At 46.8% G+C, this 21,412-nt stretch overlaps 1 protein-coding gene across 3 annotated transcripts; it reads right to left on the bottom strand.

Annotated features, from left to right (window-relative positions):
• Nucleotides 1-1,305: 1,305 nt before the first annotated feature.
• Nucleotides 1,306-20,704, bottom strand: TACC3 (transforming acidic coiled-coil containing protein 3). Of its 3 annotated transcripts, XM_039347617.1 has the most exons (17): nucleotides 20,145-20,704; nucleotides 17,904-18,171; nucleotides 15,740-15,902; nucleotides 14,617-14,747; nucleotides 12,456-13,202; nucleotides 10,404-10,488; nucleotides 9,777-9,948; nucleotides 9,127-9,173; nucleotides 8,892-9,022; nucleotides 7,362-7,452; nucleotides 6,198-6,371; nucleotides 5,383-5,459; nucleotides 4,848-4,891; nucleotides 4,120-4,280; nucleotides 3,029-3,135; nucleotides 2,807-2,927; nucleotides 1,306-1,441 (listed from the first exon to the last, which is right to left on the bottom strand). In XM_039347617.1, the coding sequence occupies exons 3-17, from the start codon at nucleotides 15,899-15,901 to the stop codon at nucleotides 1,373-1,375; spliced, it is 2,319 nt and encodes a 772-aa protein (XP_039203551.1). In that variant the 5' UTR covers nucleotide 15,902; nucleotides 17,904-18,171; nucleotides 20,145-20,704; the 3' UTR covers nucleotides 1,306-1,372. The 3 variants fall into 3 exon arrangements, with proteins under 3 accessions (XP_039203551.1, XP_039203549.1, XP_039203552.1); XM_039347615.1 differs by lacking the exon at nucleotides 17,904-18,171 and having other exon boundaries at nucleotides 20,145-20,703; XM_039347618.1 differs by lacking the exon at nucleotides 17,904-18,171 and having other exon boundaries at nucleotides 12,456-13,199; nucleotides 20,145-20,703.
• Between the last annotated feature and the right edge of the window lie 708 nt (nucleotides 20,705-21,412).

The raw sequence follows: 21,412 nt of genomic DNA, 5'->3' as shown, positions 1-21,412 counted from the left end.
GCCTCGGTGACCCGGCTTTTAGCCATCTTTCATTCCAGATGGGGTGTCATTGCCCCATTCAGATCCAGTTTGCAACTTAGGGGTTTTCCTGGAACTCATGTCTCCTACTCAAAGGGCAAATGGTGGGCTGACTAGGAGAGTTTTTGCACAGCTGGTTTTTGTGCACCACTGGTGACCTTTCCTGGATCACGATTCCCTGCGCTCAGTTACTCAAACCTCAGTCCTCTCTGTCTGGACTACTGCAAGGCACTCTACACGTGGGGCTACCCTCGAGTTGCATTCAGAAGTTTCAGCTGGTGCCAAGTGCAAATAAATTTAACAAATAACAAATGTCATTAGTTTTACGGTACGTTTTTCACTAGGAAATATCAGTCTCGGTGTCCCTAAGAAATATTGACATGGTCTTAAAAAATTAAGATGTCAACTCTACAACGAACCTGGCTACAGCCCTTTCCTTCGTCTAAGTTGCCACAGGGCTGGGAGGGGGGAAGGACAATTTCTACTAGTCAAAATATTTTACTGTCCCGTGGGAACCAAGGTCATTTCTGTCAGTTGGGGGGGTGGAGCTGGAGCATTTAGTTAGAAAGCCCACCAAACTTTTCTATCAGGGAACATAGCTGATTGCATAGCTCTGGGGTGGGGAGTTTAACTTTATAATATTGTCTCTCTCTGAAGGGGACTTCAGACTTGGTTTCACTTTTGACCATGCCGATACTTTGCAACCAATAAACATGTTCTTTGAGGAAATCACAAGCCTCGGAGTTCTGCTTTATTCGTCTTTGTCTATTGGAACCATGACGTAGGAATGACATGCAGCAGGCAGATAGAAATTGAGTTTTCTACTTGCATTAAATAGCTACCATTTATTCATTTAGTTATAAAATATACAGCTTTATTTTAAAGACCAAAGAAAGAGAGAGCTAAATGGCTCGAGACAAGAATATTTTGCAGTTTCAGCTTCTGCATGCTGATTTGTATGAATACGACAGTTAAGGATCAATATGATATCAGAAGCATTTGTTTTTAAATGAAAGATACATTTCTCTATTTGTTTCATACAAAACAAAACTAATTCCTTCCTGTCAAAAAAAATATAAGGAAGCAATAAAGGAGTTCAAGAATGCAGAAAATATCCTATCAAGTATCAGTGGCTTAAAGACTGCAGAAAAAACAAAAATACAACAAACCTCGTTATCCACAAAATCATATTTACGCCTCTTCAACTGCTTTTTAGAAACAGCAACTGGGAGTAAACAAGAAACTATTTCATATCAAACAATATTAGTCAGACTAGTGACACTAAAGCATAGAAAAACATTTAATAAATAATCTACCCCAAAACTGGAGAACAAAATGGGAGGAATGAAGAGATCTAGCACAATTTTTCCATCTTAGAGATCAGTTCCTCACAGATTTTTGTGAGTTCCTTATTTTCTTTTACCTGTTAAAGAAACAATAAAGCATCATATGGTAAATGTTGCATAAATACAATTTTGAAAGAACTCACCACCAGCACAAATACATTTATATTAACAGAGTTCTCCTTCATAGGAACAGCTCTCTCTCTTTCTCTGTACATGCATTTGTGTATGTGTGTAGTACTCATAAGAATCAAAATATAGCTGCATGTGTTCATAGTTTAAGTAGAGTTAAACTTGAATTTTATAGTCCACCTTCCAAATGTCTGCTCTGAGGGCAGTTTTTTCTTATGCCTCACAGATGAATCTGATTGATCTTTAGGCTTCTCAGTGAAGAGTTAGCTAGAATTGCTATAGGAAACGATAACTTTAAGGCGTCACAAATTTCACGTTGCTGAGAAATTTTCTTCAAAGGAGTGAATGGCAGCTACTTGCTTGCCCAGATGGGAGCATTCGTAGGTTTTTTCTAGCCAAGTCATGGTAACCCACATCTTGGAAGTACCGAATAAAATAACAGAGTTGGAAGGGAATGCCTACCTTGACTCTGCTGACAACTCTCTCTCTCTCTCTCTCTCACACACACACACACAAACACACACACAGCTTGAACAAAAGAGGTCTTTCCAGACCCTCCTCTCCCGTGAGTCTCTTCTCCGCATTCTAGAAATCCCACAGAGCATCTGGAGACTCCAAAAATCGGGCAAGCAGGCTTGCCTCCAAAAGCCACGCAACAGGACTGTCATGGGTGGCTCGCCACAAAACCCCCTCTCACAACCGGGGGGGCAGCAACGGGAGGGGGCGGGGGGAGAGGCCAAAGGAATGCAAGGGAGAATGAGACAAATCCAGCACCCCAAGGTCATTGGCAGGGAAAGTCCAAAGTGAGTGTAACCGATTGGCTAGAGCACGTGTCAAATTCACAACGTCATGTGACGTCGCATAACGTATTGGGCCGATTTTGCCATTGCTGGCAATGGGGTGGGCGTGGCTTCCCGGTGATGCGTCCGGCCCACAGGCTGACACCCCTGGGCTAGAGTAATGGACGGTGGGAGGACGAGGGGAGAAGGGAAAGTGTTCCTGTCCTGTTTGTCTGTGTGTGAAACCGCTTAGAACGGCCGTTTCTACTTCTGCACCCACGGGGCATCTTCACCGAAGTTGCGCTCTTGGCCAAAAGATGCCCCAGCAGTTTCCTTGGCTGGCTTAGCCAGTGGGACAGTTGTGGCAAGCACACTCGGGCCGTGTTTCGGAGGCTCCAGAGGCCGGCTGGCCCACCAGCAAAAACGGCACGCTGTGTCACCCGGGCCATAAATTCGCCATTAGTGGGGAAAAAAAGACAAAGAAGAGCGTGGAAGAGCGTCTCCTCTCCCTGGGAGGACGGGGGTCGGACTGACCTTCTGCTCAATGCTGCTCTCCAGCGACTGGACCCGCATCTGTTCCTTGCGCAGGTTGGCATCAAGCGCAGCCACCTCCGACTGGGCTTTGCTCCTCACCTGGGCGATCTCCTCGTTGGCTCTGCGTGCGAGAAAAACGGCCCCATTGAAGGGTTTCTTTTTCCCCCCACCCCAACTTGAGAGCAGCCTCAGCCCGTGGGGGGACCCTGACGCCCCACTCACTGATCCAACTTCTCCTCCGCATGGGCCTTCAGGGCTTGGTATCTCTGCTCCTCCTTCTTAATCCTTTCCAGGTAATCCTCCACGCACTTCTTCAGCGTTTCTTCATTCTGGAGAACGAGAACAAGTCCTCTGATTTCACCGCCCTGGGATAATTCCCACCTTCCCCGTTTCCTTCTTGAACACAAAACCCGAAAACGATCACCGAAAACGATCCGCTTCCGAATGGGAATATTATACATTTGTTCTTTTGGAGAAAAGATCAGTCTGAGGCCTTAAATTCTGGCTCTGCTAGTAAGTACTTAAATTTCAAAATATAAAATGGAAGGTCCTAGCTCAGGGGTAGGCAACCTTGGCTCTTTTATGACTCGTGGATTTCAACTCCCAGAATTCTGTGCTGTGCTGGCTCAGGAATTCTGGGAGTTGAAGTCCACGAGTCATAAAAGAGCCAAGATTGCCTACCCTTGTCCTAGCTCCTTTCACCAGTGTTGTCACCGTTGCTAAACTATTGGTAATTAGATTCTTAAAAAGTCTTTTGTGGATATTTGGGGTAGCATTGTGCCTGTTTGGAAGCAAAAACTTTCTTTAGGCAAAACTGTTTTTCTCCAATAGAGCAAGCACAGGTAGCTGATCAGATGCAGAAACCGGAATTTAAAATAAATGTTGGCTTACTGATGCCATTCTCTTCTGACCAATTAGTGTAATTAACCAAGAGACAATATTGATTCCATATGTACAGAAAGCAAACATCTTTTTAAAAAAGCAGAAAGAAACAGCACCCTCCAGGCAAAAATAATCAGCATAAAGAGCTATCAACAACATTTAAAAAGGAACACTGCAAAGTGTTTTAGGATCTATTTACACTCCTTCAAAATCCCCAAATGTTTGAAGATTTGTCACAACTGTAATTGTTTATGTCGTATTAGCAATACAGGAACCTTTGTGCCGATTACAAAGATCCTCATTCAAAAAAAGGACATTCAAAGCTTCAAGCTTTAAAGCTTTAAAGGGAAAAAAATGTGTCTTGTCAAATTGAAAGTTTAAGAGAGTCGGAAGCAGCTCAGAGTGGAGCAGCTGAAAAAAAAAACGCTCACCTTTTGAAATCCTTCAATGGCCTCCTTTTGTTTTTTAAACCGGTTGAAGAATTCGGAGAAAGAGGTTTCCAAGGCATTCAGGTCAGAAATGGCCTGCTGTTTTTCATCCAAGGCTTTCTGTGCTTCTTTTTTGGCCAGCTCCTTCTGGCTCTGACAATCCTCTAGGGAAATAAATTGGCACAACGTTCCAGGACAGTGGTCTCCACACTCTGGGCTGTGGCCCATGTTGCAAATCAGGCCGCACAAGCAGCGGGCAAGCGAAAGAAGCTTTATCTGCACATGCGTGGGATCTACGTTCTGCGTGGAACCATTCCCCCTCCCATGGAAAAATTGTCTTCCAGAAAACCGGTCCCTGGTGCCAGAAAGGTTGGGGGACTGCAGTTCTAGGAGACATGGAAAAAGCCAGGAAGGGGTTCCCCCAAACTAAGACGCTACCTATTCCATTATTGATCTTAAAATCTAGAAATTTGGAGAAGGAGCATCTATCCCAGGGTCTCCCAACCTGAAGCCCTCCCAGTATCACTGAATTATGTCCCCAGCGTCCCTCACTTGGCACTACGAGCTGTGTAGCGTCACAACACCTTCATCTAGTCTGTTTCCTAGTCAGCCACAGATAAGGAAGCTTCATGCATTCGAGTCTTACACACAGAATGCCAAGTCCAGAGGCAATTGTGGGGCACAGCTTCTCCCTCAGAAACAAACATTTACAGCATGTGATCTGGACCTACCCATCACTTGTACTATGATGCCCTCAAACTCGGCAACAATTTTTCTGAAAACAAAAGAGGAAAAATTATTTTAACATGCCACCGGGATATTGATCAAATCTCACACTGCCGAATAGGCCCCGCGTTCTGTCAGCAAAGGCCTTTATTCTCTGAGGAGGGGGCTTCCTTTAACTTGCAGGCCCTACTGTTCAAACTAGGCGAAGGAGATCGAATCAAGCGAAGCTAAAACAAGGAACACATTTGCCCTCTCAAAAACAAAATCTGCACAAGACAGACAATTTGCAAAATGGAAAGGGGAGAGGCGTCTACAGTCTCATCCGTTAGAGGGATTATCCACGGCATATCGGTGAGAGAAGGAATAGTAAACCCAGCGGTTAAGGCACCAGACAAGATACTGGGAAGGTGGTGAGTTCTAGTTTCACCTTCAGGCCAATCACCAGGGGACGGGGAGTCCTAGTCCCGCCTTAAGGCACAAAAGCCCATCTCTTGCCACATCGTTACAGAGCAAATGTAACGTTTCCTACTTTATACCTACTCCATTTCTTTCTTTTCGGCATAAATCTTGTCGTGCTTCTTCTTCCATTCCAGGGCTTCCTTTTGTTTTTCCTCTACCTGAAACAGCAAAATCCCCCCCCCCCAGGCCTTAGCAAGAACAGGGGTGTTTTCAGATTTAGGGGAGAATGAAACAAACCGAGGTAAGCTGTGTGTTTTTCATCTGGCCTCTCCAACTAGGGCCTTGCCCTAGGACGGCAGCCCGGAGACGAGCTTCCGCCACGGACATCCCGCTGGGGAGACTCGATAAAACTGCTGTGATATCAAAATCTACAAGACCCCTGGGGGGGAGGAGGGGGGAGGAAATGGCAGCCATCGAATCGGACGGCTTTGCAAAACGAGTAAGCGGAAGACGTTCCTTTCTCTTCTGGGTTTCCAGAAGACTCCAGAACTTAAGAGCAGGCAGTCCATTTTCCCAAGGCCCCCCCCCCACATGTGAAGCTGGGACTGTTGGGGTGGACCAAATCAACAGGGCTGCTGCTGCTGTGGCCCCCACCACGGGCTGGGCAGGGACAGCCAAAGGCTCAATGTAGCCCGGTGGGGGGGGGGGGGCTGGAATGCCCAGGTCTGCTCTTAAAGCAGGGGTCTCCAAACGTGGCCGCTTTAAGACGTGTGGACTTCAACTCCCAGAATTCTGGGAGTTGAAGTCCACACGTCTTAAAGCGGCCACGTTTGGAGACCCCTGGCCTAAAGGATGTCTCCACCGATCGAACAGTATGTAGGTAAGAAAATAAAATCTTATTTTGGGATAGGACGAGCAGGGAGAGAGGATGGAAATAAAGCGTGGAGTCCTCTTACCTTGGCAGTGAGGCTCTGGACAGTAGCATCCCTCTCCAGCGTGACCTTCCACAAGGCGTCTTCTTCCGTGTCTTTTCGGCCGGGGTTCAGCCCCTCGGCGGCCGCTTCGGAAGGCCGGGCCCAGGGGAAGAAGGGCGCCTCCTGATTGGCGGGGAGCTGGGCCGGTGTCTTGGCCTGTGGCAAGCAACGGAGCGCGTGTCTCATTGAGGAGGACACCTACGGGGTATATGACTCAAGAAAAGCTTATTTACTCGACGGCAGATAGGGAGCCCTCTGCTTACGACAGTAGTTCTCCACCTGTGGGTCGGGACCCCATTTGGGGTTGAACGACCATTTCACGGGGGTCACCAAACAACGCAGTCCGCCATTTTTTCCCCCTTTCCTTAGCTGTGCTATTCCCTTTTATTCTATTGGCTTTTGAAAGCCAATAGAATAGACTCTCTTGAATAGAGTCTAATTCTATTGGCTTTCAAAAGCCAATAGGAATTGTCCCGGCTGTCTCTGCCCTGCTGAGCCCGCCAAAAGTCCCATTCTGCAAACGGTGCTGCACCAGTTGAGTAGTCCTCGACTTACGACCGGTTGGGGGTCGTGGCATTAAAAAGGTTGAGAACCACTGGCTTACGGTGTTTCACTTAGGGGCCGTTCCAAGTCACGACGGCACTGGGAAAAAAGGGACCCATGACCTTGCAGCGTGTCTCCACGGTCAGCTGCCCAAGTTCAGGCCCTCAACAACCGACTCATCATTAGGACAACCGCGGAGTCGTGTGATCCCCTCTTGCAACCTTCTAACAAGCAAAGCCGGAGTCATTTAACGACTGTGTGACTTGCTTAACGACTGCAGGGATCCCCTTAACAGCTGTGGCAAGGAAGGTCGCAAAACGGGGCAAAACCCACTTCACAAACGTCTCGCTTAGCAACAGAAATGCGGGGCTGAGGACAACCCATAGTGACTCCAGTTCCTTACATCTTCATGCCTGGGAATAGTGGTTTGTTTGCCTGAGCAGCTCTAAAGACACTCCTGGCATCTCCTGTGGCGGGAAAAGGGAAGCCTGCAGGCCCAAACTTCATTTGTCGGCGCTATCTTGGCCTTTTAAATTTGCCCCGGCTTCCGTTTTGCAAACGCTCAATGGAACAAAGCACCAAAACTGTTCGGATGGCACTTACCGGATCTGGAAAAACTTGGAAGTCAAGGTCCACCAGCTTTTCCTCCTGTCCAGGTGCTTTGACTTCAGGGGAGGCAGTCTTGGTGGAAGTCCTGCTTAGAAAAAAACAAGGATAGAACCGTCGTAGATCAGGCTTTTTTTTTCCTTACCTGTTCGGTTTAAAAATCTCAGCACCCGCCTGTCTTCAACTTGGCTCGGAGGTTAAATAGTTCAAAACCAACCAACCCGGGGCAAGCCGAGGCACCCTGCTTCTTTATGCTGCCCAGATTTTATGATCATGTCAATGGGGGCAAGTTCATTTTAGAATAGAATAGAACAGAATAGAGCTGGAAGGGACCTGGGAGGTCTTCTAGCCCAGCCCCCTGCTCAAGCAGGAGAACCTATACAATTTCAGACAGGTGAGTGTCCAGCCTCTTCTTAAAAATCTCCAGGGATGGAGCGTCCACGATTTCTGGAGGCTGGCGGTTCCACTTCTCCATTTTGAAGGGAGGCCCGACTTAAAAGGGCCATTTCTGACCGCTGTGACTTCTGTCAGCTTCTCTCCTCAAGCCTTCAATGCCACAGGCCAAAAAGTTAACCATGGAGTGTGGGGGTGCCAAAAACAGAAAAACGACGGTGCACACAACAGGTAATCCTGGACTTAAACCATAATGTAAGTCATGATGGCCTTAAATTGGGGCACCCACACGATCAACCCAATCTTATGACCTTTTTGGCAGTGGTCATTAAACGAGTCAATGGGTGCATGAGTTGTCTATAATTTTTCTATATTCTCTCACTAGCGCATCTGGCCTCCGTAATGCCGGGCGGTGCCATGTGGCTGAGACCAGGAAGCCAGCCAGCCAGACTGGTTTTAATACCTCTGCTTATAGCCCTCCCTGATGTGGCTGAGCCTGGCATCCAACTTCCTGGCGTGGCCGCCGTTGAGCCACTGCAGGGGCTGCGGGGCAGACCAGCCCGAGGGGGGCAGCTGAAGCCCCCCACTCAGTTCCACTCAATTTCTGTGGTTTTTTGCCACCGTGTTCTCTAGATGTACAGGTAGCCCCCGACTCAAAAGTTCATCTAGTGACCATTCAAAGTTACCCACGGCATTGAAAAGGGGGACTTAGGACCATCTTTCACACTTAGGACCCTTGCAGCCTCCACGGGGTCCCCAGAATTCAAACTCTTGGCAACCGACTCACATTTGTGACGGTCACAGTGCCCCCGGGATCCCCTTTTGCGACCTCCTGACGAGCACAGTCAATAAGGGAGCCAGATCCACTTAACAATGGTGCTTCTAACTCAACAAATGCAATGTCTCACTCAACAACTCTGGCAAGAAAAGTTGTAAAACGGGGCAAAACTCTACTTAACACGTTTCCCCTAACAACGTAAGCTTGGGGCTCAATTATGATCATAGTTCGAGACTCCCTGCATCTCGTAGGAGAGAGTCCAGCTTCCCAGGCAACTTTGAAATATAAACGCGGCATTTGAAGCTGCCTACATGAGCTTCCAGAACCCCCACTTTGCAAAAGGCAAGGATACCTACACGTTTTGTAGCAAGGCAGCCCCCGGAAAAGTTCCTTCGTCAGGACTGGGACCTTTTTTCTTCGGGCTTTCCCTGAGCAGAGGGTCAAACTTCAAGTACAGGGACTGCTTCCTCCAAACAGACTCCTTCAGCTGGAAGAAACGCGTGTTGTGAAGCCGGCACAGGCTGCCACTTCGCACCTTCCTTTGTGAAGTCGTGCAGAGGGCAGTCTCCCTTCACGAGTACTCTTACTTACCGAGGCCATCCCAAATTGCTCCAGGTAGTCTATCTGTGTTCCAAGAACTAGGAGGAGGAGGAGAAGACGCAAATAGCCATCAAAAATTCATGGCAAAATAAACGACTGCTTTCTGAGACAAGTGAAATGAAACCCCTTCCTGCAACGAACAGCCGGCCTTCTTCTTCCCGTGGGTTGTTTAAGGAATTGCGCTGGCTGGCTGCCCTTGCCAAACAGAAACTGCTTTGCCAAAGCTTCCAATAATAATAATAATAAATGATTCTGAAACAATTGCTCAGGGGGGTGAACAGATTGTCCGTGTGCCTGGATCCGCGTGGAAGGATTCACGCCTCGTCAAGGCAACGTGCAGTCACCGTTCCTTCGCTAGACGAAGGCGTGAGAGTGGCCTTCTCCGAGAGCCTTCACCGGAACTGCCCTTTCAGCAGTTATCGGTGCAGCTCTTGTTTTTCCCTTCTCTGTTTTGAAACAGTGGGTAAAGAGTTTTGGTTCAGGAGCCAGTTTGCTATTATCTACAAGGCTTCGGCCGTGCTCTATATAAATGTTCCAAGCTTCTTTTAAACAAGACACACAAAAACAAACACAAAAACAATAGCTATTTACTTAGGTTTGCTCACGGGAACATTCCAGCGTTGACTTGGCCTCACACCTACCTTCCAGGGGTGATCGGAATTCTTCATTTTCTGTGAACAGCTGGTCACTTTCGCTCCCCGCTTCTGTCCTTCCCCCGAGGGCCCTGGGCACCAGATCCCCTGAGGGCAGCTGCCCATTCAGAAACACACCTCCTTGGTCCGAGGCCTCGGATAAGGTGGCTTCTGGCTTCACCTAAGCAAACAATATTTGGGGGGGGGGGGAAACAGGTTCAGCAGGCAAGGCATCTATTTTGAATCACACACATGGCTAGACTTCTCCCTTTCGTTCGGCTGAGCAGGGTGGGTAGTACAATGGCCGGTTATTTCCCTGCATGGGAAAGCCGTGACCAGCAGATTTTCCCAACAGAAGACTTGCCCTGCTGATCTCGTTTTGCCAATCCCAGAGACCGGCCCCGGCTTTTCCCGAAATCAGCCAGAGAAGCACAAGCTCAAACGTTGCTTTGCTGTGGGGAACGTGTCCGGTCACCTGAGGCAGAGCCTCGGAATGAACCGAACAGACAATTTTACTGGGAGCCCAGGGAGGATGTGGTGCTCTCTGCCACGCCCTCCGAAGCACGGCCTTTTTCTCTCTCTCTGCGAGACCCGCCTGGCATAAACACAATTAGGAATTTGGGGATGATACAATACCAGGGTTTCCTCTGAAGGTTTCCCTCGATCATCGTTTTCAGCCCCAGGCTGGCTGTTAGTCAAAATCCGATCATCAATCTCTTTCCTATACGACACAGAAGGTTAATATCAGGACATCTGAGAGCAACAGTGTGCGATATTTTATTCAATTTCTGTAGCTGCTTAACTCAACCAAGTGACTCTAGGCCGGGGGTGGGCAACCTTGGCTCTTTTATGACTCGTGGACTTCAACTCCCAGAATTCCTGAGCCAGCCTGGCTCAGCTTGGAAACCTCTCCCTTTCCCCTCAGCATGGCTGGCTGGCTCAGGAATTCTGGGAGTTGAAGTCCACCAGTCATAAAAGAGCCCAGGTTGCCTATCCCTGAGCTAGATGGTTCACAAGTCTTTCCTGCTTTTTAAGTAAGTCATTTGCAGTTCAACACCTCTGTTGTTCTCCAGTTTCTCTGTATCGTGCTGCTATTCACAATGTGAGGTTTGGGGTAAATTGTGCTTTTTCAGCTCTCCAGTGGTACAAATTCCCAGCATGCCCCTAAGGCTCAGAATCAGTTTCAAGTATTCTGAGCTCAAAAGAAGCCATCGGTGTTTCTCCTTTTTATACGTCAAAGCATTTTATTCAAATAAAACCTCGGATCAATTTTTTTTCTTCAAAAAATTAGATAGCAGGCAACACTATTAACAAATATTTGTAGCTCAGGGTTGACATGAGGGGACCTTGGTAGTCTTTGAGCTTGCTTATTTTCTTGCAGACGTTTCACTACCAAACTAGGTAACCTCATCAGTGCTCAGTAACATCATCACTAGCACCGATGAGGTTACCTAGTTTGGGTAATGAAACGTCTGCAAGAAAACAAGCAAGCTCAGAGAGCACCCAGGACCCCACAGGCAACACTAGGAAAGTACTATCAATTGATCTACTTTTGTCATAGCGAAATATAAATGAGGGAGCCGAGGCTTAACACACAAAAAATATTCTAGTTTGCATTTGATCAGAATTCAGACGAATCAAAATGCTTCAACAGGTTAAAATTTTCCACGTGGAGATGTTTGTTTTCCAAAGAAAACATTGCTTGTAATATTGATAAAACATGTTTATTCCAAAAAACTGGACGAAATCTATTCATAAGGAAGAAACAAAACTTTGGGCTGGCTAAAAGAACTGGTTATTGAGCAAAATGAAAAAGTTCAATACGTCCCAGAACAATTGACTAGGTCAGTGGTGGCAAACCTATGGCACGGGTGCCAGAGGCGGCACTCGGAGCCCTCTCTGTGGGCACACGTGCCGTTGCCCCAGCCTCGCTTCCCCCCGCGACCCCCTCCAGCAGCCCCCCCTGAAGGAGACTCACCCTTGAGCGTGGCCCACATGAAGCAGCGCAGCCAAGGACATGGCAGCCAGGCAGCGTAGACAAGACTCTGCCCTCACACCCCATCATGCAGTTGACGCTGCAGGGCACGGGCAGAGGCATGGCCACTATAGCACTGCTAGCTGCCTGGGCGATCTGTGGCAGGCCCTGGAGGCGGTGAGTGGTCCTGTGGGCAGGCGGGGCGGGAGATGGGGGGCAGGGGCGGGGCAGGGGGTGGAGCGGGGCCAGTTTTGGGGCACTCGGTCTCTAAAAGGTTCGCCGTCACTGGACTAGTTGCACTACATTTCATTTGCACCCACGTGTAAATTTCTGGCCTTCGCCGATTACAGGTTTTCCACCAATACACACTACGGCAGTGGTTCTCAACGTTTGTGTGACGGCGACCCCTGTCACACAAACGTGCCGCGAATGTGCAGCGCCGCCCGGAGGGGGAAAAATGGCGGATCGCCTTGTTTGGCAACCCCCGAGAAATGGTCGATCGACCCCAAATGGGGTCACGACCCATAGGTTGAGAACCGCTGCACTACGGTGTTTCTCAATTGTGGCAACTTTGAGATGGGCGGACTTCAACTCCCAGAATTCCCCAGCCAGCAGGTTGACGATCACCCATTTAAAGTTGTCAAAGTTGAGTGACATTGGCACACTGTATTTCAAGGGGAAGATGGCTCCAGATGCAGTCACGGCATACTTACGGGCTGCTGGGGATGAATCCCAGAGTCTCAAGCGTATCCGGCACTTTCTCTTCCTGCGTTTGCAGAGCGTCTGCTTCCTCTTTCGGGACATCCGGTGGCAATATCCCGGGTGCTGGACATTCAGGGGCTGGAATGTTGGCCTCACAGCCCAAAGCGTCCCAGTCAGAATCAAAGTCAATGCAGTCGGAGAGTTTGGGGGCCCAGCTTTTATTCATTTCAGTGCTAGTCTCCTTTTCAATGTTCTTTATTTCGCCCTTGTTTACATTTTCAAAGCTCCCTGATTTTTGAACGGGCCGCAGGCGAGACTGTTCTAAGTACAATATTGGTAAGGGCTCAGGGTTGGAGGTTCTGCTGGGAACAAGGCTTCGGGCCCGACAGCCACTTAGAACTGGCTCGGGGACGTCGTCCTCGTGCAGCAATGAGTCCAGGGAGAAAGGATTCCTGGTTGTGCAGCCCGCCCCCTCGGAGGGAATAGTTTCGGGAAGGCTCTGAGGGAAGGAAAACAAATCGCAGGCAAGGGAAAACCCACCTTGCTTTTCAGCTCCAGTAAAACCTTCCAGCAGGGACAGTTTCTGGCCCTTAGAGAATCTAAGCAGGCTGCCTGAGCAATTAAATGGCTCAGCGTCATTGAAAGGAGTTGGGAAGGTCAGATCCTCATCTAACAGATCAGGAATCAGGAGCTTTCCTTCGGTTTGTGCCTTCTTTTTTCCCGAAGTAATCTCTGGGGTCGCTGTTGGCTGACTCCTGCTGGAAAGATAAGATAGGATTCATTTTAGCTAGTTTTAGAGGACACCGACATTGACTTAAAGCAGTGTTTCCCAAACTTGACAATTTTAAGGCATGTGGACTTCAAGTCCCAGAATTCCACAGCCAGCAATGCTGGCTGTGGAATTCTGGGACTTGAAGTCCACATGCCTTAAAATTGTCAAGTTTGGGAAACACTGACTTAAAGGCTTCTGTCTGGCACTCAGAAAGACCAAGGAGAAGAGGCTGTAACTCACGGGGCCCATTCTTTATTGACCAGAACATCTGCCTCCCACTTCTGAGAGCCTGTTGTGAAACAGAGTGTTTTTGTTCCCGTGGATGTTTTGATTACACTCTTTGGAACACCTATAGCTGATCTGAACTCAGTGGGAATAATTTGGAAATAAATATTGAATGAAGCACCTGCAAGAAAACAATCAACCTCCTAGAGCAGCAGACTTCAGCTCCTGCAATTCCTCAGCCAGCCATGCTGGCTGGGGAATGCTGGGAGTTAAAATCCAGAAGTCTTAAAAGTTGCCATGGTTGGAGGCCCCTGTCATAGAGCACAACGATCCTACAAGATATGCAGCAAATATATGTGTCCAATACACTGCATAATTAGACCCCCAGTTCTGAATCTGATGCGTTGGTGCAGTTTTCAAGACAGGATCATCATCCCCCCCCCCCCCGGGAAAAGCAGACTTTAAATTTTTATATTAAAATTTTGAAAACATGATTGGTGGAATGCAAGATTAAGAACTGTTTCTCGAGTCATCATATTAGACATGACTCTGGCGACCGTATGGAGAAATCTATGAAAATGACCGGTCCAAAGTCATACAGGTGCCTTCGTTCCCAAGACAGACCTCAACTCAAATTGTCCTATTATTACTCCAGAATTTTTACTAATTTCTATAGAAAGAGTTAATTCGGTTTACTAAAGTAAAAACCAACAGCTGAAAACAGAACAGAAACCATCCTTGCATAACCTGTTCCTAGAGCCAACTCACTAAAGATATCCTGACATGTGTGGAAAAATAAAAAGATCTTCACGCCAGCTTAACAGGTTTGACTGTCTTCATGCAGCCCGTTAGGGAAAAGGCAAGAAGCATCAAAATGTTTGACCACTGAAGTTCCAGGCTCAGGCAACGATCCTTTCCAGATCCAAAGGCGAAGAATAGTCGCCAGTGCAAGTCCCTATTTCTCTGCGTACGTGTCCAAGGGATAAAAGTGCCAATTTCTACAGGAAAGAACCGCTTCCTTGCTTCAAAGGACGAAGGCTGCAAGGGAATGGCCTGCTTTTGGAAGAAAAGCAGGCCATTCCCTTGCAGCTTTCATCCTTTGAAGCAAGGAAGCGGTTCTTGCCACTTTTCTGGTCTAAATTTTCCCAACACATATTAGAGAAGGGATCACTCACACAGCGGTGCATGGAGTCAAGAGAAGATTGTCTGTAAACTCTGCTCTAAGAGAAATTTCAGGCCTTTTCTTTTTATCTGGAGTCAGGAGCCTGCGAGTCTGAGGATCCCGCAGCGGCGTTTGGAAAGTTACCTGCAAAGGGAGGGGGGGGGGAAAGACCTTGTTCAGAACGGCAGGGAAAAAACAACTGCAAATTTATTACACATTTAAAAAAATATTAACATGCTGCTACTCCATTGCTAACAGAGACACGCAAAACAGGAGGCAAAAAATAGTTCTGTTAAAGTCCTAGCAATTAAAAAACAATTCAGAAAGCTTAGAAAAAAATCAGAGCTAAAGTAAAAACTAGCAACAAATAAATTCTGTATCCCTACAGAGTGCAGCGGCTGTGCTAGCACAACAGTTAGAGCCAGCTGGTCTAATGACTAAGGCACCAGGCTAGAAAGCGGGAGTCCGTGAGTTCAAGTCCCGCCTTCGGCATGAAAGCAAGCTGGGTGATTTTGGGCCGATCCCTCTCTCAACCCGACCCATCTTACTGGCTGTTGTGTGGAAAATAGGAGGAAGGTGTGTTGGAGATGTTTACCGGCTATTTGTAAAAACAAGAAAAGTGGGACACAAAGAAATAAGAAATAATAAAAAAACATGCTGAGATACAAACTATCCAAGCCTACTTGGGCCTAAACTCGTCTCTTTTGCAAACCCCCAGCTAACTAAGTTCTTCTAAACTGATCCTCGGCCGAATCTTCTGGGATACGGTGTTCTGTCCCCTGGCTACGAAACAGACAATGCCTTTTTCCCCCTACAGCAGCGGTTCTCCACCTGTGGGTCGGGACCCCATTTGGGATCAAACGACCATTTCACGGGGGTCACCAAACAACGCAGTCCGCCATTTTTCCCCCCTTTCAAAAGCCAATAGGAATTGTCCAGGCTGTCTCTGCCCTGCTGAGCCCGCCAAAAGTCCCATTCTGCAAACGGTGCTGCACCAGTTGAGTAGTCCTCGACTTACAACCGGTTGAGTAGTCCTCGACTTACGACCGGTTGGGGGGTCGCGGCATTAAAAAGGTTGAGAACCACTGCCCTACAGCCTCTGGTATAAAATTGCTCTGCTGGCCATCAGGGCATACCTTCATAGGTTTCACTACTCCCTTCGGAGGCACATTTTCTTTCTGCGACAGCCGAAGGATGGAAGTCCTGCCTGGGGTCTCCGCAGGTGTCAAAAGCATGGCGTAGTTTTCGGCCGCTATGTCGTCGCCGACATTTTCTCCATTTAAAGCGTGGAGACTCATCCTAAAAGGGAAAGCATGCAAAGCACATTATCTGGGAATTTTGCTTCAAGGTAGCAGATGGATTCCAGGTCCCCAAACTCATCCTTCTGTCCAGGATAGCAGCATCGGAATGCATCAATTCCTGAAGATAGGCTCCCCGTTTCTTTAAATTAATTCACCGTGGGCAGCAGCTTCAAAACCGAAGCCAAGTGTAGGAACGAAAAACCTGCACCCCCCCCCCTCCAGATTTGCCAAGATGACTGCATTAAATAAGCTTTTCCCATCAGCGGTCACGACAGTGCATTTCAGCAAAGGCTCCATACGTCTTTAAAACACAGAATTGAAAATAACTAATTCTAGCTTGATCCCCAGACCATTTCCCTAAGCGTATTCTCTTGGAGAATACATTCTGTGATCAGGAAGAAAATTACTTGCAATGCTCCCTTTTTACAACCCTGTAATCCAGGGGTCTTCCAACTTGGCCCTTTGATGACTTGTGCATTTCAACTCCCAGAATTCCTCAGCCAGGCACGCTGAGGAATTCTGGGAGTTGAAGTCCACAAGTAATCTGTAAGGTGCCAAGTTTGAAGACCCCTGCTGTAATCCCTTAATTTGAGATAATAATTTTCACAATTATAAATTTAGCACTGATGAGGTTACCTAGTTTGGGTAATGAAACGCCTGCAAGAAAACAAGCAAGCTCAGAGAGCACCAAGGAGCCCTCTATTATAAGTTTATAAATATACAAATTATGAATAGGATATTTATAAATAATTTGCACACTTTTCTCGGGCACGAAGTAGCAATTCTTTAAAGAGCTACAAACATTCCCCTCAGGAACCGGGCTGGTACAGGTAATCCTCGACTTACGACCTCAACTGAGCCCAACATTCCTGTGGTTAAGTGAGACATCTGCCAAGCTATTTTTTTTGCCCCATTTTATGACCTTTCCTGCCACAGTTGTTAAGTGAATTGCTCCAGATGATAAAGTCAGTCACCCGGTCGTTAAGTGAATCCGGCTTGTCAGAAGGTTGCAAAAGGAGATCATGTGACTGTCATAAATGTAAATCTGAGTGTCAATCACATGACCCTGGGGAGGCTGCAACAGTTGTTAAGTGTGAAAAATGTCCATAAGTCCCTTTTTTTTCAGTGCCGCTGTCACTTCAAACGGTCACTAAACAGACAGTTGTAAGTCGAGGATAAAGGAAATGAATAAAAGTTATTCTTTTATAAATTGTAGAAATGTAATACCATTATATGAGATTGTCTATTTAGCACAAAGGTAACACTGTAACTGCCAAATGCCGTCAGAAGGTCTGTTTACTGTTTCCTGCCTAAAAATTCCTCCTGGAGATAGGAACTTTCACCTTGAGTAGAAATCACTATCAAAGAGGGGAATTTTGACCCAAGGTGAAAATTACAAATAAACAAGATAACAGCAGATGGACAGAACTGTCAGGATGACCTTTTAAGTGTAAAAACAACTTCAAAGAATGACTACAGAGTTGAAAGAGCTTCTTAGATGTGACATGCATTGTAAAAAGTATAAAATGCAAAGCTTGAAACCTGCTTTTTCCACTGTTTTGAACTCAATCCAACCTGGGAAAGGTTGAAGAGGCCGCGTTTGCAAACACTCTTCTTTTCTTCTTTTCTTATTTTTATGTTTTCTCCAATAAAACTTTGTTTTGTTAACCAGACTTGTCTTCGTATTGTGCGTATCAAATTTTGGGGTTTTTACATCTCACAATCTTGGTGGAGAATGCAGGCAATTAAGAGCCTCTAGGAGACACAGTAAAATCCAGGAGCTCGCCTGTTTATTTCAACTGCCTGGAGTTATCTGAGATCTAGTTTCCCCTTGCAGGCTCTGAGCCAAACTAAATTGACAACTCTGATTCACAAAAATAATAAAAAAAAAAACAGGAAAAAGGAAGAAAGTCAACAATTGAAGTCCAGACCAGGTAACTCAGTGCATTGGCCCAGGTAAGAAACTTTTGTCCCGAAGGAGGGAACCATGCAATTGTACCTGGGTGGTCAGGAGAGCGATTGTGGGAGGCTTTCTGCAATAATGGCTGTGTGAGTATGATGGGCTGTGTTCTGGGAACACTGGTAAGTCCAGAGAGTGCGGGCCGGAAAGGTTGAGGTCCCTTGCTCCCGCAAGGGGGAAGGCCAGCCTGAAGGGAAGCGAACTGGTGTTAAGAGTTTTGAGTGGCCATCAAATCGAGAACCTCAGGGAACCATAATCAGGGAAACTCTCAAGAAGATGGGCTGTTGTTGTGGTCGTTGTTGTAAACCTAAAGAAAAAAATATATAACTGTAAAATTGAGTAGCTTCACACAGGAAAACCCATCTTACTAGCAGCAGACCCCTTGTGTCTGTGGACGGGTTTCCCAGGCCCTGCCCAAGTGGAGCCAGAGTAGAAAAGGAAGTTTTGAGTTTGAGCTCAAGGACTGCTTGGGAAAGAAGGGGAATGAGAGACACGTGTGTATGTCTCTGTGTGTGAGTGAGAAGACCCTTTTCCCAAACAGTTTTCTGTTTTCTTTTCCTTGTCTTTGTGTATATATGTTTGTCAAAGTCTTTGTGTGTGTCAATGCTGCTAACATCGGATGTTTTTGACAAAATATGAAGATGCAGACGTTTTCTATTTAACCTGTGTATTACTTTTAGAGGTTAAAATTAGATAGTTGATGGAGAAGGAGGGGGGGGGAAGAATGTACTTGTGGACTAGTTAGCCATAACAATATCTCAGTAGAGTATTTTCAAGGTTAGTTGTAATGAGAGAAGATAACGGGAGCCACAGTTCACACTTCAAACTAATTGGAGAATGTGATTAATGACTGTTAAATGAAGGAGTGAATTATGCTTTGTTACGGGTGTGTTGGGGGAGGAGAATTCAGATTTTGGCTTCACTATGTACCTGCGGAAGCTATGTAGCAATTAAAAAAATTCTTTAAGGTAAATAATGCCTCAAAGTTCTTTGAAGAGCTTCTTCTTTCAGAACCATGACAATGTGTGAGGTAAATATGACTGTTACTAATCTCAAGAGAAAAGAAGATACCAAAGGAAACACCCTCACTGTTTGTCTGGCCAACAAACAAAGTGAAGAAAGATGTGTTTGTTTTGTTTTTTCTTTCTCTCTCTCTCTCCTCTTAAGAACAGCCCAAAGTTAGCAGGAACAATAAAGCTGGAAGGGACCTCGGAGGTCATCTGGTCCAACCCCCTGCTCAGGCAGGAAATCCTATACCATTTTCTTGCCTATTACTTCTTCTCTCTCCCTTTTGCAAATGTTCTTCAGAAGTGCGTTAATGCCTTTTCAAACTCTGCAAGCACAAACCTCCCTTCCTCCAGCTTTTTCTGGCTGTGTTGCTTTGAGAGCAGAGAAAGAGAGAAAAAGGAGAAGGGGGGGGGGTTGATCGTTTTAAACTTTTTCTCTGCTTAGAAATCCGGTTTGGGAAAGGTGGGGTTGCTGTGAAATTTAATGCCCACTTTTGCAGTTTCAGCTTGCAATTTTTTCCTACTCAAAAGAGGAGCCAGTAATTGTTGGACAATTTTGGGGTGGAGTGGGGAATGTTTGAGTTTAAATTGTTTAGTTACTAAGAGTTAGACCAGGGGTTCTCAAGCTTGGCAACTTTAGGACTTCTGGACTTCAATTCCCAGAATTCCTCAGCCAGCAAAGCTGGCTGAGGAATTCTGGGAATTGAAGTCCACAAGTCTTAAAGTTGCCAAGGTTGAGAACCCGAGTTAGACCTATGAACCAAAAGAAATGACTCTGAACTGTTTTGCTGAGCTTTGTAAATGTTTTCCCTATTTAATGGAAATTTAATGGAAATTTGTTTCCATCTGAATGGAATTTGATTAAATTGGAATTTGGCTCACTTTATATTTTCTTTACGTTTTCTCCAATACAACTTTATTGTTAACCAGACTTGTCTTCGTATTGTGAGTATCAACGTTTGGGGTTTCTACATCTCACAAGGAGGACGGTATTTATAAACCACGTGCAGAGCTTTCTCGGGCAGGAGGCGGCCTCCTCCTTTAAAGAGCTGCAAACGCTCCTCGCGGCCCCGTTAACGACGTCCGAGTCTGTTCACGCAAGGAGGATTCCCACGACCCGCAACCTTCCCGAGGGCACACCCCCGTTTGCTAGGAGCCGGCGGAACGGACGCGGGACAGACAGCCGGGGGTCAAGGGCTGCCTTCACGCGACCCCGCTTGACCCGCGAGCCCCGTTGCCGACGTTCACACGAGACGCCGCGCCGCAAACTCACCTCAGGAACCGGGATCGGAGCCCCTCCTCTCAGCACTCAGCCGGGGGCGAGGACGCGGAACGGAATCCGACCCGAGGAGGGGGGGAAAAAACCGTGGGAAGGCCCGGAGACGCGAGTCAGCGCAGTCCCCTCACCGCCGTCCGAACGCCGCTGCCCGACCCGGCCCCTCAACGGCAGCTCCCGTTTGAAATTTAAAGGACGCCGCTTCTCCGCCAATGGCGAGCCTGGAATCGACTGACGTCACGGACGAGTCACCGGGGTGGAGCCGTTCGGGCATTCGCGCATGCGCTAACCGACCCGCCCGCGGAAAACCTCCCGGAGGAGGGAGGAGCTTTGCCAGGGAGGCGTGGCCTGCCGGAAGCAGCGAGCAATAATTGAACAGCTGCTTTGATGTTTTACCTTTTGTGCGTTTTGCGCGCTTGTCCCGGTCAGAGGTTAAAACACTGGCTTATTCATTGGTTTTTATTTATTATGGTATAATGCGAAAGCCTCTCATCTTGCAGAGGAGATGGGTGGGCTTAAAAAAATTTAATGAACAAATAAATTGATGTAAGCAGGCCATTTTTTTAAGCTAGAACAAAACTTTGAGGAGTAATAACTCTCCAACGTTTAATCAAGTTCTAGAATTGTAAACGTCGAAATAAAAATTGCACAAAAATTCTTTTGAAAAAGAAGAAATGAAGGCTGTGATATTCAGTGATTTATAATCTTTCAAGGTATAGTAATTCATATTATTAAGCTCTAGTAGCTTACATCACATTGTGGCACAATAAAACAATAGTGTTAGTTAGACACAATAAAACAGTATGTGCTAGCACTTTACCATAGTATATAGGATTTACACTAGGACAGGGATAGGCAACCTTGGCTCTTTTATGACTGGTGGACTTCAACTCCCAGAATTCCTCAGCCAGCCTGGCTCAGCTTGGAAACCTCTCCTTTTCCCCCTCAGCGTGGCTGGCTGAGGAATTCTGGGAGTTGAAGTCCACCAGTCATAAAAGACCCAACATTGCCTACCCCCGCACTAGGATAATAGATGAACCTCAGCCTGAATCTTTATGGAGATTTTCAGTTATCCAGGCCATGGTTGTCCCAAAGGTGCTTTTTAAAAAGGCAACTGGACTTTCTTGGTTTTTCCAAAACGTCCTCAGCAAAAAAACAAAAAAGTCCAGTTGCCTTTTGAAAAAACTCCTCTGGGAGAATCTCAGCCTGTAATTTTGTGGAATGTTCTGCAGTGTAGCAGAAAGACATAACTTTTAATTCACAAG

Source organism: Crotalus tigris, unplaced genomic scaffold, assembly GCF_016545835.1.
Source record: "Crotalus tigris isolate CLP2741 ecotype Arizona unplaced genomic scaffold, ASM1654583v1 scf7180000018097.2503214, whole genome shotgun sequence".
Classification (NCBI taxonomy): domain Eukaryota; kingdom Metazoa; phylum Chordata; class Lepidosauria; order Squamata; family Viperidae; genus Crotalus; species Crotalus tigris.
This window is presented reverse-complemented; position numbering and strand designations above follow the sequence as displayed.

Bases quoted from the DNA above. Each gene is read 5' to 3' on its own strand.
- TACC3 (XM_039347617.1), bottom strand. From the start codon at position 15,901: ATGAGTCTCCACGCTTTAAATGGAGAAAATGTCGGCGACGACATAGCG. The intron at 14,748-15,739 runs GTATGCCCTGAT...CTCCCTTTGCAG, and splicing joins GAGTAGTGAAACCTATGAAG to GTAACTTTCCAAACGCCGCT. The intron at 1,442-2,806 runs GTCAGTCCGACC...TTTCTTTAACAG, and splicing joins AGAGCAGCATTGAGCAGAAG to GTAAAAGAAAATAAGGAACT.